The sequence below is a fragment of the Brachyistius frenatus genome, unplaced genomic scaffold (assembly GCF_029030835.1).
Source record: "Brachyistius frenatus isolate BFR_SWC_R1_liver_20210118 unplaced genomic scaffold, ASM2903083v1 Contig_9, whole genome shotgun sequence".
NCBI classification, from domain to species: domain Eukaryota; kingdom Metazoa; phylum Chordata; class Actinopteri; family Embiotocidae; genus Brachyistius; species Brachyistius frenatus.
In genome coordinates, this window is record NW_027210608.1 from 3,051,341 (window position 1) to 3,069,428 (window position 18,088).

General features: G+C 39.5%; 1 protein-coding gene across 1 annotated transcript; it reads right to left on the bottom strand.

Moving 5' to 3' along the window:
* Positions 1-145: 145 nt before the first annotated feature.
* pepd (peptidase D) lies at positions 146-17,213 on the bottom strand. The gene is made up of 15 exons (XM_069690400.1): positions 17,180-17,213; positions 14,366-14,549; positions 13,806-13,933; positions 13,008-13,071; positions 9,577-9,624; positions 8,193-8,254; positions 7,759-7,803; positions 7,041-7,116; positions 6,035-6,081; positions 4,868-4,936; positions 4,235-4,312; positions 2,880-3,028; positions 2,385-2,569; positions 1,493-1,684; positions 146-574 (listed from the first exon to the last, which is right to left on the bottom strand). Exons 1-15 carry the CDS (start codon positions 17,194-17,196, stop codon positions 449-451), a joined length of 1,470 nt encoding a protein of 489 aa, XP_069546501.1. The 5' UTR covers positions 17,197-17,213; the 3' UTR covers positions 146-448.
* Positions 17,214-18,088: the final 875 nt, after the last annotated feature.

Genomic DNA, 18,088 nt, shown 5'->3' on the forward strand with positions numbered 1-18,088 from the left:
TAAAGGTTCTTTGTCTTAAAGAGCAACCATCAGGAAAAGAGGACTTACTGTCTGGTTCACAGAAACTTTGTGGTCCAGTGACCCTGTCTGTCATTTTTATGAGCAACTTGGCTTTAATACAAAGTAACAACTAAATCAAGAAATCTACTGTTCAATGTTTATTTCATTCAGTTTCACAGCATTTTTTTTGCCAAATGTTTACAAAGAGAAAAATATAAGAATAAGAGTTATTTTTAAAAAAAATTAAATTTCCCCAGAGGCACATAAATGTTGCTAACCTTTGTCAAGTTTCAAAGCTTTATGCCAATACTGTCAGAAATGGAATTTCATGTAATACTAATCTTGATTATGAATGTGTTGCATGAGAGACTAATAACTTCAGTTTGACTAAAGAGTATCTGCAGTAATAAATGACAATGCAGCGTATAGCTCAGAATTTCTCACTGTTTTAGACCGGGCTGAAAGCTTTTGCGGAGTCGGCCATGAAAGCCTCAATCTCCTCCACGGTACGAGGGACGCAGGTCAGCAGCTCCACGCCGTCCGCCGTCACTGCGATGTCGTCCTCAATGCGAACCTGCACACAGCAGTGAGGCAGAGGTCAGTGATGCACATCAGTCAGCGCAAACATGTAAACAAACAAGAATTCAGATGTTGAATACGAGCGTGTGAATGTACCACAGCCTTAAAAGAGAAATTCAGACTGGAGCACCGTTTGATAATATTGACTTTCATTCATATTATTTACGGTTACGGCTGAATGGCTGAGAACAGTCAAAGTAAATCCAATAGAGGAAGATACATGAGCGGTTAATGAAAGGCTGCAGACAAATCATATTTCTTTAAAAGTGAACATAGAAACTATGAAACTGTTTGAAATGTCTCTCGGGTCTTGTAACGCTGCTGTGCTCGGCTCACTGAAGCTACCACATTGACAGATCTCATCATTTTTGTGATATAATTCACCATCATGGCTCTGACTTTATATTAATTAGTTATTAATTATTAACTGTAAAACTATTCAGGTTTTTTTTCCCCCCATGGCTTCCCTTTAGGATTTATAAACATTCATGACTTAGCAATTCTGAAGATACTCTGAAAATGTCTCTGATGTTGTGACTTTCGCTCAATCCTGCAGTGAGACTTCCATGTCTAAAGCAGCACAGTGAAGGCAGCGAGAAGGTTACAGTGACAAGGAAAACCTTTGCTAAACCTTAGTTTTTCTACTTTTGGTCTTTACTTGACATTTTTCTGCTTAACGTAACAATATTCCATCTTTACAGCTTTCACCTTCACAGCTGTACATTTGGCCCGATGCAAATCACGAAAGAATATCAATGCTGTCATTCTGTAGACGATGTAACAACTTCCTGTTGCCCTGCAAGCTGTCTTGTAGCATTTATGCCCCGCCTCCTCCTCCTCCTCCTCCACCCCCCCCTTCCCGGTGAATCCAATCCAACAAATAAACCAAATATAACCGTGTGGGCACACTGACCCCTCCAAAACCGCGGAAGCGAGCCAGCACTTGGTTGTTGATGAAGCAGCTCTGGGCCGGGTTGGCCAGGGCCTGGTCCAGCAGGTGGTTGATGAAGTATATGCCAGGCTCCACCGTGAGGACCATACGCTCCTGCACCAGGCAGCCCATCCGGAGACTCCTTAGTCCAGGCTCGTCAATACGCTCCACCCCCTGGACAACAGGATATAGTAATGAGCACTTTTAGACTAAATGGAGGCTGCTCCCTGCAGCACAGGCAACAACTACATGAGCACAGAATATCATTTTAATTCTTTGCTTTTTTTTGAAGTGTTAAATATTTATTGTGAATTAGCTCCTTCCAGCTTTTCCTTGGACTGTTTCACTGAGACTTAATATCATATCAGCAATTTTTTTTCCACCCGGACAGGAATAAAACTGATGATTGGAGATGAATGAAGTCACTTCATCGAGCCATCTTTTGTATGTCTCCTGTTGTGTTTACCGCAACTGTCAAAGAGCATCGTGTATTCTCAACTGAGCCCTGGTTCATCGTGTGTTTCCTCCAACTGTAACCTGCTGGTAAACACTCAGCAGATCCACTCTGGGTTAACTGTTGTCTGTATTTACTTGTCAAAACGGTGTACCAGTACAAAACATTCCACCACAGCATGAAACCATCTGTGCTCAAAGTTGAGGCATTATTTCACCTTCCCCTCGCTCCCCTGCCCTCATCCTGAACTTGTTCCTGCTGCTTGGCCTCTTTTTGTTCCCCTCTCACTTCTGCACTAGCAGTCTCTGTATTATTGATGACACATCAATATTGATGAACAGGAATGTGCCTCCTCCTTCTACTGTCTCTAGACTATTTAACTACCGGCTGCTTGTGATGTGGCTCATCTCCTGCTCTTACCTCAGGGTAACCCCCCACGTCGTGCACGTCGATGCCCAGCAGGTGTCCCAGGCCGTGGGGCATGAAGACAGAGCCCATGTGGACCTTCAACATGTCCTCCATGCTGCCCTGCACGAGGCCCATCTTCACTAGCTCCTCCAGATGGACCTTGTCAGCCAGGCGGTGCATGTCGGTCCACTTCACACCTTCAACACAAACATCTTTGTCAGTGAACAACAAACGTTTTTTGACCTAAACTTTCAATTTAAATTCTCAAACCTGGTTTACATTTTACTCAAGACACCACCAGCTCTAATTGATAGTAAAAAAACAACAACCTGTAATTTCCTTGGAAACTTGCTTTTGTTCTGTTTAATGGCCATTGCTATGGTTTGCTTTACAACAACAAAAACAGATTTCCATATATGCAACATAAGAAAACATAAATGCAAGGACGTTTTATCAGTTTAATTTTTAAAGTAAAATGTCCTTATTTCAGACTAAATAGATGGTAACCTGGTTTGATGGCAGCCATGACGGTGCGGGAGGATTTCAGCACAGCCTCATAGATGGCCCTCTGGTCTGGAGTGAACTTGCCGTTGGCCGGGAAGGAGCAGGTGATGTCTGAGGAGTAGCAGTAGTACTCTCCACCCATGTCGAACAGACTGCAGGGGACATGACATCATAACCGATCAGGTCAAATTCATTCCCAACAAAACCTAACAAACAAACAAACTTAAACATGTTTTACAAACACAGTGGAGTTTGCAAATACAAAACACCATCAACAAACACATTTTTTTTTTTTTTTTACATTTCTTTTACAACGTAATGTTATTACATCATGCTTCAGAAACAATTGTGAAAAAAAATACATATTTCATTACTTTTGTCACAATCTTTCTGCAGCAATAATGTTTAGTTGAGTCGCAGCAGGAATAACTCAAAACATTTGTTAGAAAATCTCCATTACAATCAGTGTAAATACTTCTAAAAGTGATGCCTTTACATTTGTCGCTGTACGATGTACATTTATTGTACTTGTACAACATGCTGTATTTGTCTCTGAAGTAATGTATTAGAAATAAGATGTTTATTTGTTTGATAGGGACATTTTGTATTTACAAAACAAAATGCATTAATTTGTTAACGATGTTTTGTATTTGTAAATCACACAGTTTGTTAGTGAATCGTAAAACATAAAAAATGTTTTGTATATATTTTTTGCCTGCAGCTCTCCCACAAACCAGACATTTATCTCTCATTTATCTCTATTATTATTATTATTATTATTATTATTATTATTATTATTATTTCCAAATACTCTTTTACAAAACACGTTTTAGATTTTGGCCATTTTTAACCATATCTTTTAACTGGTTACAGATTTTAGTTATTGAATGTGGATTTTTTTTAACCTGGATTACAAAAGGGTACGCAGTCGGCCTTGTGTTCCTCTGCCAGAACTCTTATCATAAGTAGAACATTTTATCCAGATTTAAGTCACTTTTGTGTTATACTTTTAGATCCTAGTTGTTTTACCTTTTAAATGTTTTAACAAGGTAAACGTTTTTTGCAACAAGACATTTTTAACTGTTCAACTCAGACGCTAACTTTCGACTTGTGCTGATTTACTGTGGCTATTTGTTTTTCTTTTTAATTATGAAGTGTTTTGGGACCATTTTGCAAGATAATTCTACCCTTCAAATAAAACTGAACTGAAGATCACAATGTAAACAAAACGGTAACAATGCTGCTTGAGGACATTACGCAGACACTGTGGAGGTTGTGACAGTGGAGCAACGGCTCCTCCTTTAGGAGAATCTGTGCAGTTTGTGAGACATAAGCCAATACCACGATAAACTACTCACCACATGTCTCCATCCTTAACCGTCTTGTCATTAGGAGCCCCAGCATGGCCGTAGTGGAGGACAGAGGAATTATTGCCACTGGTGGGAATAAACAAAGTGCCAATTGAAAAAAACAAACGCTACAACTAACAAACTACGAGATATAAACTGCTTTCAAGGTGATCACTTTGAAGCATCGAAGGTATTCCAGTTTCATGTTTCAAGCTCCTAATTTAAACAGGAAAAGAACTTGCATCCACTGACCACTTATCCCAAGGTGCTACTTTATACACATGGCCTTTATCACAAAAGGTCAAAGCATGATGAGCAACAACGTCTAACAATTCTTCATCCATAATGATGCTGCTGGCTAACAGTAACCTTGATAGAGCGAGGAAGGTAATGTGAGCATGCTTTGTTTTGGCTGATAAGACATCCAGAATAAAGCAGAGTGCTGCTTCCTCATTTTATTTTTGAATCTTTAACAGTGTCATAGATGCTTAAAATATATTCTGCATTAATATTGTTTGTACTTTTAATTTTCCCAAGAGCACTCCATCAAACAGAGCGCTGTTAGAGCATCAAATGCTTTCTTTTACTTCATTAGTATCCTTATTATACCCAGGGCGCAAAGAATCCTTGATAAAGCCTTACCTTCCACAGATACAGGTGTACGAGGTGTGGCGCATCCCTCCTTTGTTGTAGCAGTAGTGCTGGAACAGACTGCAGAGACACAAAAAGCAGTCGTTTGGTAAAAGAACCCCGGGAGGAAAAAGGAAACAATTTCAGCACCGCAGAGATCAGATACAACACTAATTGGCCAAAGGACTCTGGCTGCTCTCTTCCTGACTCTGTGCTTTTTAAGAATTCATTCAGTACTCATTTTTTAATCATCACACGGTCAAAGCACATCAAACACATTTGACAGATCTCGACAGCATCGCGGAGATGTGTAGGACGGCTGGCACAGCAAAGGCAAACGAGGGTGACGGACAGCTGCTCTGACATTACTGAAAAAATAAAAGGTGGCCAGAGATCCTACCAAAATATAGACAGAAACAAAACAGACAGAAATATATCAAATCATGATAAAAGTGACTTATGTTTTTGTTTTGCTCAAAGCCTCTTAAACCAATAAATTATAATTTAAAAAGCTGCAAGCGGCCAGTTCAGAAAATGTCACTATTGTTTCAATGAGTCCAACGTGACCAAAACTAAGTAGTAGTTCAATATTTTATAGATGTTTTTTTGTTGTTTTTTTTTTTGATACCTTGCAGAACCAGCTGGGTGTAATCCAAACTCTCCGATCATCATCCCGTGCTGCTCATTTCTCATGTCAAATTTACAGGTTAAACTGATCCAGTAATTATATTTGCACAGAACTATCACGGTGTGCAGTAAAATTGCAGGCACGACCTTGAATGACCCAACTCATCTGTCCGAGGTCAGCACTTTAAGGAGGGCCCGGTCAATCCTGGCTGTTCAAAGAGTTCAAGTCTGGCTCTCAACATAGGAAAAAAAAAATAGACTACAAAAGTCATTTGTTCCAGCTGCCATTGGCCTTCTAAATAACTTCAATAACTCAGTGATTTGTATGCTGCCTTTATTGTCTGTGGGTCTTTTATCTAACCCTCTGGGATTTCTATGTTGTCTTTATTGTTTTCTTGAGGGCTGTGCTGTTACTGCTGACTGTACAACACATTGCCCCTCGAGGATAAGAGATATTGTTGAATCCTTGTGACCAAACACAAACCTTTACATCTACTAATAGAACAATTTTTTTTTATAAATAAGCGCCACTGAAAAAAATGCACCACTTACCTCTCCATTTCATATTCTTTCTGCCCAGGTTTCACATTCTTCATTATCTACAGAAGAAAAAAGTGTTGTTAGCAAACAGAAATTCTGAGATAAATGTGTTACTGACTTGTCTCAATGTCCACTGTAAGCAAAAAACCCTCATAACTGTTTTTTGTGTACCTGACAGCAACATGGCACAAAAGTAAGCTCCTCTGTGATGTCACACACATCACTTTGTAAATGTAGATTCAATAATCATTTGCTTTTCACTTATGCTTTATATGCAAAATAGCTTTCTGCATTTTTCTAATGAGCTAGCCTACTGTTCAACTTGATGCTTCCGATGTCATCTCCACTTTTAACGTAACACCATTGTGAGGCTGCAGTGTAAAATACTTGTGACTGGCCCAGGTGCAAATATCTTATTTGGGCCCCTGAACACAAGCGTACACTCATGCACATTCACTCACACATACACATTTAGCCTATACTGCTAATTTCACAGCACACCTGAAGGGTGTAACTGGAAATCTACCATAAATGTGGTTAATGGGGGCTCATGGGTAAAAACATACCCGTGAAAACCAAGTCTGATGATCACACTCGTAACAGTGGGGGACCAACAGGTGGAAAACAACACTGAACACTGTCAGTGAGTGATTTCAGAGGACAGATAACATTGGGACTTTAACTGCTCCTTAACCCCTGAAGAGCTTTTGTTCATGGTGATGAACATGAAAGTAAAATATTGCTTTAATGTTCTGCTTATAGGTCAAAGGCCATCTGGGTTAACTGCTGACCTCCGAGCTACTGGAGGAGGTTTAAATGGATGGCATTTAAACTGGTTACTGCCTCAGAGGATCCTGACAGCACCAATGTTTTCGGTGGGTATAAAGCCTTGTGATACTTTGGGTATTTAATTTCATGCTCTGAACTCAAATTTTTTTTTGTCTTCCTTTCTTTGATATGTTTATTTACAAGTTGGAGCATTCTTACAGATAGTCCGTCAGACTGAGGAGGATTTTACCATTTTGTGGGCTTCACTGGAAATCCTGTTGGTGTAGCGAAGGACCTCCAGCTCCATGTCAGTCTTTAAGAGACGGCTGCAAACACAGACAGAAATGAGTCTCTCACTCTCACTCTCATATAGAATTTAGCTAAAGCAATGTGTAGGTATATTTGGTTTCTAATTCATTTTCTACTGTTGCAGAGCCGCTCATGTATTTATGTGCACCTGAGATGGCTTGATACTGCAGAGACTTAAAGACTTCTACAATAACAGAACCTAACAAATAACAGAAGGCAGTGGTAACCAATAGCAACACTAATGAAAGTTAAAAAAAAGAAAAAGCCCATTAAAATGGAGCCATGTGAGCTGTGACAAGAAGAGGGGGAGGGGGAGGGGCAGGTTCAATCAAGCCCTGCTCCCCAGGAGGTGTGCCTGAATAGCATTCCTCCTTATTTCAGAAAATGTCAATTCATCTGGAGGGTGCAAACTCTAATGCCAAGGACAAGCAGGCAGGCACGAAGTCCATTACATCCGTGCAGACTGACTTCTGACTCTAAGAGGGAAGGGAGGAAAAAAAAACCCAAAGAAAAGCTCCTCGTTGCTGACACACAATTACCAGACTGGGCAGCTTTAATTGGCTACAGTTTGGTAAAATTTGACTGAATTTTTTTTTTTTTTTTGGGGGGGGGGGGGGGGGGGGGCAATTACAATTATAACACTAATTTCCATTACTTACCATGCCACAATGACTGGGTGTAAAAGAGTGTTGTTCACGGTGAAGCTGATAAAAAAATAAATAAACATGACAAGAAAGAGCACCATTATACATATAAATGTAATTTGATGCAAATGGTTATATTAGATTTGAAATAAGTATATGGGACTTTTGTTCAAAAGCCGTTAGGGTCAGATTAAGTATATGGTAAATATATGCAGTTAAGAAAAGAACAGAGCGATGCTAAGGACAACAGGGACGTTGGTATTAATTGCCCGCTAACAAGCCAAAGCAAGATTGCTTGTTTAATTAAATTATATTCAGAATTAGGTTAATCAGCAACAATCAGCACGCATAACAGTCTGTTGCATCCTTGGTTATAAATGGAAAGAAAAAAACAACTCCCCAAACAAAGTATAATTATGTTAATGCAAATCGATGCCAATTAAACATACCGACTAATTCCTTCGAACGAGGCTTCACGGCAGATGCTCCCACTATCTGTGTTCTGTCCTCGCTGCAGGAAAAAAATAAAAAAATAAAAATCACAAAAACAAGTGATTAGATCACCATCAAATGCATTCAAATGTAGATACAGTAGATTGAATTGATTTGTGGTATCTACCATTAGAAAAAGGGATTGATGTTTACTCAAAATGTATTCTAAGCAGCGGATCGACACAATTATCAGGTTTTTAAAAGCTGACAATTTTCAGTAGCAAATATATTTTGTGCCAATATTTAACAGCAAATGGAAAGGATTCAGTGATTTTATTTTTAACATGATGAGTGAGTTGGCAGCTAACAGAAAGCAAGGTGCAGCAGGGTGATTAGGGTGAAGCTGCTGTTGTAGAATACTCCCACACCATCACTTCAAGAATTGGTTCTATCAGGTCAATTAAATGTTATCTATATAACGCTAAATCACTGCGAAAGTCATCTCAAGGCACTTAACTTACACTTAATAAACATACAAATACAACACTTGTTGTCCAAGACTTCTATGCACACTAAAGGTTTATTCTTTTCTCAGATTTTGTTCACAAATTCATTAAATTCCATGTTCACCTTTGCAAAGATAATCCATCCACCTGACATGTTAAACAGAAGGATTATTGCACAGATGTGCCTTGAAATGGTCACAATACAAGGCCACTCTAAAATGTGCAGTTTTATCTTGAAAGCCAGTCAGTATGTGGTGTGACCATCATTTGTCTCATGCAGTGCAACACATGTCCTTCACAGAGTTGATCCGGTTGTTGATCGTGGCCTGTGGAAGACTGGTCCACTCCTCTTTAATGACTGAGCGAAGTTGCTGTTTATTGTCAGGAATTGGAATACGTTGTCACATGCGCTGAGCCAGAGAACATCCCAACCCTCATCAATAAAATGCACCTGTTTGTTTGTCCATAGCTTATGCCTGCCTTTACTATAACTCCATCACCACCATGGACCACTTTGTTCACATCAGCAAACGCACTGATGTTGGGTGGGCAATGATGGTGTCCAACAGTTTGTGCAGAAATCCTTCAGTTGTACAAAGCAACTGTTTCATCGTGTGTGTGTGTGTGTGTGTGTGTGTGTGTGTGTGTGTGTGTGTGTGTGTGTGTGTGTGTGTGTGTGTGTGTGTGTGTGTGTGTGTGTGTGTGTGTGTGTGTGTAGCATGTTGATATGCCAAAGTGGAAGAGAGAAAAGAACAGCATAGAAATACAACAAACAAAAATCCTGGGAATGTTGGCGAGGCCAGTAACCCCAGATTAGTACCCATCAGTCATCAGATATTCCAAAAATAAAACATACATCACAAACTATAATTGGGTAGGACTGAGCGATGCATACCAGAGTGAGGAGGACTGCTGGGTTCAGATTGGTCAGGACATCAGCAATCTGCAGAAATGCAGACGGAGAGTAATTAGAAGAGTCAGACACACAATGAAGCAACAGTTTCTTTCTAGTTTCAGGCAGCGTAATAAAAGGTCACCGGCAGGCGTCATTGTGCCTCCGTGGCCTCAATAGCACACTGAATAACAAAACTCAAGAGACTTTATTACTCCTCTGCCAACAGCCCAAATGTCACATAACAGATCCCAGACTCAGTGCTCAGACACTGCGGTGATATTTCAGCACCGTTACTATTATTAATGCAACTCCAATTCCTTTCACTGTGTTGTTTCTGAAAAGACAACACCTAAAAACTAAATAGAAGCTTGATTTTCTTAAAATAACTGCTAAGGTTGAAGTGATTCCACATTGAATGTGACGACTGCTTAAGTCAGGCCTACTCAACCAACAAGAAGCTCCCTGCAAATCAGACTCACCCAAATACATAAAAGGATGTAAGCAAGTAGGAGCGTGCAGTCACAGACAATCTATTTGGATAACCTTGGCAACAGGACAGCGTGGGGATGAGGGATCAGGGAAACCCCATGTGTGTTGACGACAGGATGCGCTGTGATTGACTGCAACAGGATTGTATTCTGGGCTGAGAAACTCATTTTAGATAAACCAACAAGCTTTCAGCATGTTTCTCCCGCAAGTAAAGAGATGCAACGTTAACTGTCAAAATTGCTAAATCCAGAGTGAATTGACTGATGGGTATTTTACTGGCCACAGCAAGTAATAAACCAGTGTTCTGGCTGCTGTCTGCAATTTGTTAACATGATACCACTAAAGAGAAAGGAAAGGGATGCACATGACTAGTTTATTGTATGCAGTAATACTTTCTTTTATTTGTTTTACACTATTTGGGCCACTTCTGAAGTTGAATAGTCCTGGCTTAAATGTTTTTAATGCTGCTGTGAGTGCATTGTTCTCACTTAAATATATACAGACATTTATGACTGAAACAGGTTTGTTGTGTTTGCAGTAGCTGTAAACCACAGGAGTAAAATACACATCAGACAAAGTCAGATTGAGGAACTTTGAAGTTTGCATAGCAGTGAGGATTTTTCTGGAATATGCATTAAAAAAAACAATGCGAATACTCTTAGGTTTTATTTTATTGAAGAGCTTACTTGCAGCCGAACAAGGCGACATGGTACATGTAACTTGTACATAATTACAATGTTCCAAATATATTGTCTCAGATCCAAAATATGGAAATCAAGAAAACTCTGGCAGCAATAAAAGAAGGTAAACATGAGTCGGGTACTTTAAAAATATGAACCTCAACGACTTAAAAAGGTGTGAATTGTTTGCATGTTAAGCAGCATAATGCTGAGAGAAGTGTGTTTGCAACAAGACCTTCCAAGTTGGAGTGTTTGAAAAATAGAAAACCACCTAAAATATTCATGAGCTGGTTCTGATGAGACACAAATGTTGTTTTCTTTTAGGTCTTTCTGTCGGCAGATTTGCCACCAGAATGCTGAACACCTGCAGCAACTGCTTTCTTTTTCTTTACTGGATGACAGTATTGGTTATTAGTAGGGAGTAGCAGCATTTAATTTGTCTAATTTTATCCAGCAGAATTGAGGTGCTGCTGCTTCACATAGGAATTGGCTGCTGATTTGCATCTTAACCGGTGACTAATTAGGAAATGTAACACCTAAACAGGTGCGGGGGTAAAACTACCTGAAAGATCATCAGCAGGATGAGTCGGCATCAAAACAACAAAGAGTTAAATATAGAAGTGAATGTGAAAATATATGTGAACATTTCAAATAAAGACTTTTTAGCGATTTGTTGGCTGGTGAGAGCTTTTATATTTCCGTCTGAATAATTTATTTTGATTTGTGAACGTGCACGCCTCCCAAGTAGCTCTGGAGCTGTCAACCTACCAATGAGGCTCCTCTGGGAATCTGCTGTCAACACTGATAGACGTAACTGTTCCCCCAAACTCACAAAACAAGCAATTATCAACAGCTGAACATATGTGGATTTTTCAGACCTGCCTGTTAAAACAGAGCTGCAGGTTAGAAATTTAAATTCAAATTTTGACTTCTGTCACAGTTGTGCACACGTGAGCGGTTCTCCCAAACGGATTATCAGTATGACGCTCCACCTGCTTCGGGTGAGCTCGAACACAGCCAACAGACTCCCCACAGATTTAACATCCTCTCACACAAATATGTGCACATGGCCCAAACATCCAATCAAAGTTGATCTTATACATTCATTTCTATTTTAACTCATTTAAATAACGTGTTTAGTTGAAGAGATGAAAGAAAGAATACAGGACCTGGACGAACAGTGTGTCAAATCGCACCTTCTTCTGCAGAAGGTTGTAGCATACATCTAATATCAGTCATATGATTTGGTACCACAGATAGTAAATACAGTTTTGTGGCAAATAAAATAATGTCTTGAATCTGTAAAACAAAAGCACTATACAGTTCCTCCAGGATTTCGCAGAGATTTTTTTGTGATTGTTGTGATCTAAAATGCTTTATTTTGCAGGGCCTGTTCTAAAAAATGTTGATGCAATTCACAGAATTTGGAGATTTTTTTTTTTTTTTGGTGGTAACATTACAAAAACCTATTAACGGCAGGGGCATATTTAAGAAATGTGAGAAACAGAAATATCTACACCTCCCTGAGTCCAAAAAATATGCAGCTTTAAAAAACAGTCTCTCACTGCAGTACTGAATACTTAGATCTTTGGTCAAAAGTGTTTTAAATATTTGTATATCATATCAATTAAACGGACATTGAATGCACCAAAACAAACTGCAAAGTATAACTCCAAGTCTGTATAAAACTAATGTAATGTAACACTGTTCGATTCGACGCAGGGAAGTGTGACGGTTGGAAGGTAATTGTCATAAGATTACATTTCCTGTGAATCCTATTACTTCCTGTTTTGCTACTTTTTCCAGACAGAGCTGATGCGGTGAGGAGAGGAGAGGAGAGGAGAGGAGAGGAGAGGAGAGGAGAGGAGGAGAGGAGAGGAGAGGAGAGGAGAGGAGAGGAGAGGAGAGGAGAGGAGAGGAGAGGAGAGGAGAGGAGAGGTTGAAGAGCCTTGCTGACTGTAAATGAGGAGTTGTTTTTGTTAATAGAGGAAGTTTCGTTTGGAGGGGTTTACTTTGTGCATAACACCTTCCGCAGAGCTCCAACAAAGGACATTTATTGTGGAGAAATCATCTGAGTTTTGCTAAATTGTGAGCTTCCAATCAATATTGTGGAGATCATTATCTTGTGATTTCCTGTAGGGACTGACTAATTTCCTTTCATCTAATGTCATGGCTCTGTGACTTAACATCAAGGTTCAATTACTGCACAGAAGGAAGGTCAGACAGCAGCGGCCGCAAAGAGCAACAGACAGGCAGACTTACATCACAGGTGTATTGCACCTCATCCACAGCATATTTATCCTTGAAGTGCTTTTTGGGAAAGATCCTGAAAAAAAACCCCACAATAGATTAAAAATAAAAGTGAATAAACACTACACAAAAAAACCTACACATAGTCGTTGGTCATTTTATGAGGCGGGTTATGTTACAGTTGGGAAATATTCAGGACAGAGTTCAGATGGAGAAAGCAGAACTAATGAAAACCCTGACATCTTAAAGTGCTGACCAAATAACTCCTTAGTGAAAAAGGATTTTTGTAAAAAAATTTTTTTATAAATGTCAGATGACAAAAGCAGCTTTGAGGTTTATATGAGAGGGGAAGAGCAAACATACGACGTGGTCAGGGGCCGACAGGTTATTTCAGGATCATCACGTCCACTGATTTCTCTGCTGTATAACGCACAGCCAACAATACTGAGGAATCTGGAACATGTAAATTAGGATTGCCTATTGGTAATTTTGTAATTTTTCAGTTTTATTTCACAAGAGGATTAATAAATACAATTGATTTACTTTGTGTAGTGTAAACTGGCAATACAAGAGAAGGCTTTTGTATCATTATAGTCAAACATGTCACTGAGGGTGTTTGGGTGATGACAAATATATTAAGTCTTAAATGTTTCCTGGCTTCATGTACAATAAATGAAATACAAACAGCATTTAAAAAGGCGGAGAACATGACCGTTAGCCCTTTTTAGAAGTCACAGCTCAGAGCGGCGGACTCGCTGCTGATAACTGTTGGCCTGTGTGTGCAGCTCTTTGAGGATTAGTGTGACTCACTCGCCCATCCAAGTAGCATGGCTTTCAGGCAGTTTAGGAACAAAAAGGATGGATTTCCCAGAGTCAACATCAATGGCTCCGTAGCAGTCGGGCTCAGTGATGCCGAAAGCCCAGTGGAAGAAAGACTCCTGCAGAAGGGGAAGAATCAGTCGCAGCACATGAGACATATGACAGGTTTCCTTTATTCTGGCCGGTTAGGTCAAGAGATGTGAAGTCAGGGGACAACATTAAAACAAAAACTTCAATGTGAGGATTAATTATTATCCACAAACTATTTGCAGCCATGAGCTTGTGTGGTGTGTGACAGAAAATTAACATCATAGACACGGGCGTGGCAGAACGACCTACATATATGTGACAAAGAGAACAGACCAGATTCTGAGTGCAAGAGAAGCTCAAAACTTTGACTTTGACCGGGTGACGTTTTGTGCACATCTGGCCACTTTACCCGAGAGATCCGGCACAATCAACAGAAACAAAACTAGACCAGCACATAAACTCACTGCTGGCTTGAGGATAAATGATGGATAAAAACATTTTTTTAACCACAGACAACCTACCTGCCTGAAGAGGAGGTCTGTGTCCGTGCAGTACCTCTGCTTCTGTACTCCTCCCTGCAGCACCACCACCGAGTTTGGCACCACGCCGTCGCTGGCATTCAGCCCCTGGCACAGTCGTTGACGGTTCTCAGCAAAAAGGGCAGCGGACACCCTGAGGGTGTCATTACCCAGCCAGTAGACAGATCTGAGAGGACGGGGAGACAGAATAACTCAGGGAGGCGTAGCGGTTTGAGAGACTGGCAGTTATTTGGAGGGCTCTGGGTCTAGATTAGAATAGGTTTCTCATAAAGAGCACAAGCCACACTGACCCTCATCGTTCACATCATCCTGGTATGCTCTGATATCCTGACATTCATGAAGCACTTCAGGGCTCTACGCTAACCTTTTGCCAAAGACTAGAAGTGCTCCTGAATTTAAAAAAAATTGGAGTACTGTACACAAAAAAAAATTTAGGAGCACAGTGAAAAATGTTCAAGTGACACAGAGGTTTTTTTTTTTTTTTTTTTAATCTGTACATACATGTAGTGAACTATCAACATTTGGTCAACAGCACATACCACTAAAAATCCCACAGTGGTTCATGCCTACTGGACACAAAGGCCGCTGCTCCATATTAAATACAAAACATAGCATACAGCTGGACCGTGTATGAAACTCCAGAGGCTTTTAATCTGAAACAGTTGATGACAGACACTGCAATGATCCAGCCAAAAAAACCTTTCCTTCAGCAAACCAGTTTTACTGTGAAGTAGCTCCAGGCAATGCTACGTATTTGAATTTTAGTAAAACACGGGAAATTCTGACCAACCAGATGTTTTGTACGGTGGCACTGAAGCCGGTTTGTGTTTTTGCACGTCCAGGCTTGCGGTGTATGGTTTTGTACAGCGTGTTGCATCTGCACCTCAGGACCCAAGGTTTGTCCAGGTATTTGGCATTTTTTTCTTTTTGTGTGTACGTGTTTGCACTTCAGGACGGCAAGTTTAAATTGTTGTGTTTTCCTTTGTGTTTGTGTTTTGCACAACAGTGTCACTGTAATTTTAGGCTGTTCTGTAAGCAGACCGGTGGTCAATGTATCTACAACCACTGGTAACAATTATGATCAATGACAGTCAAATAAACAAGACTTTGCATTCACAAAAATCTTAAACAGCTGCACTTTAAAAAAAAAAATGTAATGCAAAGTCTTCTGATGTGTTGGCCTGTGGTTTTAATTTACTGCAGAGAAGTCGGTTGCCAAGAGACACCAAACTGTTCCATTATGGCAGCACACAGTGGAGTCACATGCCCAAAAAACTGTCCATTACAACACTGTACATGACCTGTTATTATTAATATATTTCAATAACCTGACAATTTGACAGGTGAAAAGGATCGCAAATTTGTCAGTATCCTGAACACTTATGTACTTCTGTCTGGAGGTAATCCTCAGGAGTTGGTGAGTAGATTTCAGCCTGAAGAGGAGAGTGAACCACGGCCTAGCCTGCCCTCAGAAACAGCTGAGACATAAGATCTGGACTGATAGACAACCTCGTAACTGATAGGTCTTGGATATAAATCTTGGTCTCTGGCCGAGGCTTTGCTGATAAGAGACGACATATCTGATTCAACCTGAGCCGTGGCAAAGGTTAATCCATAACTTCACAGAATTCTATGGCTCAAGGATTTCTGCGTCATTCCCTGTTGGCTGAGTTTACACGTCTAACTGTGTATCTGTGTGGATAAATCATGAGAAATTATGCTGTTATTGAACGAGGTAGATATAGAAATGTACTTTACAGTAATCCAAACAGTCTGCACAGTAATAGTCAGGAATCGCAAAGATACCTTGTTAATTGTGTAACTGCGTCAGCTTGTTACTGATTAAATGATGGTAATTAGTGGGCAAAGTTTCTGCTGTTGTAGTGGATTACATAATATTGTAAAGTGTATCTCTCAATCTCTGGCAGAGATCACTTTACTGACTGCTGACATTTTTTCAGATTACCTCAGCAGATTATTTGATCTGGAAGGCAGTTTGGGCTGTCACGTTCACAAGAAAATGAAGGATATTTTATTGACATCATCATAATTACTGGAGGTCATGAGGAGAGCATGATATGTTCTTTTAAAATTCATGACAAAACTAAACACATGATTTTACGGTTGGACTTGCACACTTTTGCAGTGAATCGAGGATGCTCTTCATAGTTGTTATTCATTAATTACTTCTAAGGTTTTTGTGTTCTCACCATGTGATCCAGACAGACCACATGAAACCAGATTATGTTTCTGTATGTCCTCATATTGTAGTTACATCCTCAAATATTTTATTAGCTTCTATCTTATTTTCATAACTTCACTCTTTATACGCACAAAACAACAGCACCACACGCAATTAAGCACTAAGACCGCATTAATTACAGTGTCAGACAGGCTAACTTTATATAAGATAACGCAAAGATGGTGCTTTAGTTTTGGCCAATATATTCAAAAGTTAGCAATTCACCAATTGTTTTTATCTCAATCCGGCCGGTTGCATGAATCTGTTCTTTATTAATTTCTCACGGATGCAGTTAATCATATATGCACGGTAGCTTTAGTTTAGAAACTGCCCAACGTCCTTGTGAAACTGGACTTTAAATAAAATATTGAGGTATTTATCTTGCTGGTTGACGACTATGTGACAGGGGATCTGCCTGGTAACAGCCCGCGCGCTCAGCTGATTCACATCTGTATGCAGTAAAACAGAAGAAGCTAAAACGACCCTTTTAGTAATTTCACACGTTTATTTTTCATCAGTCAAAGCGCTGTCAGAAAACAGAAATGTCAACTCACTGTGGTGCTGTAGCCATGATGAAGCCAGAGTCCCGACTGTCACGTGTTAATATGAGTCACGTGAGTTTTGTGCAGCCACGGAGCTAAGTCAGCTGACGTGGCGTTATGCTGCGTTCAATGCTACAGGAAATACCAGGTTCGACAGTGAAGTTGCACTCAGAGACTTCTCTGAGGTTGTTTTCAAAATGCTGTGTTCACTAGAAGCAAATGTACCATTACAGCAGTTAAAAAAAAAAACACATATGAGAAGAAAAAAAAGGGAAGAAAGAGGGTCAAAACAAACTTCTGAAAAATCTTTACCTTTTAAATAATCAGCTAAATTGTATCTCTATAACACATAATCATGAAGTGATCACAAATATAAACATAGGGAAAAGACAATGATTGACTTTTCATGGAAAACAGCAAGACTTTCTGGGTAGTAACATTTGTATCCTTTTAATATTCTTTCTATATACATTTGTATCCATTTTATATTCACAAATCCAAGAATATGAATGTGAAACCATAGGTTTTGTGCACGTCATAATGTTTTTCTTTCTTAAATAAAAGCCCTTATATAAAAGTCATGAAAAATAAAAATACAATGAAAGTTTTTGTCATTATAGAAGAGTATGATTTACCAAAAAAGGGGCATATAATCATATATATAAGGGATATAATCATCCAACTCTCAGCTATATGTGTTTAAGCTACATCTGCAGTCATGCATTATACATGTTTAATTAAAAAGTGGAATAGCACGATTAAGACATGTGACCTTGTAGAGTTACTCTCAGATTCTGCTTTCCAATCTTTTTTTTTTTTTTTTTTTTTGCATCGTGAGGAAGTGAAATGATCTTCTGTATGAATATAAATGAGCCCACACTAAGAGAATCTGAATCTGTACATGATCTGGGAACAGAAATG

What these genes read in the sequence shown, in the direction of transcription:
- pepd (XM_069690400.1), bottom strand. An exon ending in CCAGTGAAGCCCACAAAATG is followed by an intron (nt 6,082 to 7,040) that starts GTAAAATCCTCC and finishes TTTCTTCTGTAG; the next exon opens with ATAATGAAGAATGTGAAACC. An exon ending in ACGTGGGGGGTTACCCTGAG is followed by an intron (nt 1,685 to 2,384) that starts GTAAGAGCAGGA and finishes CCTGTTGTCCAG; the next exon opens with GGGGTGGAGCGTATTGACGA.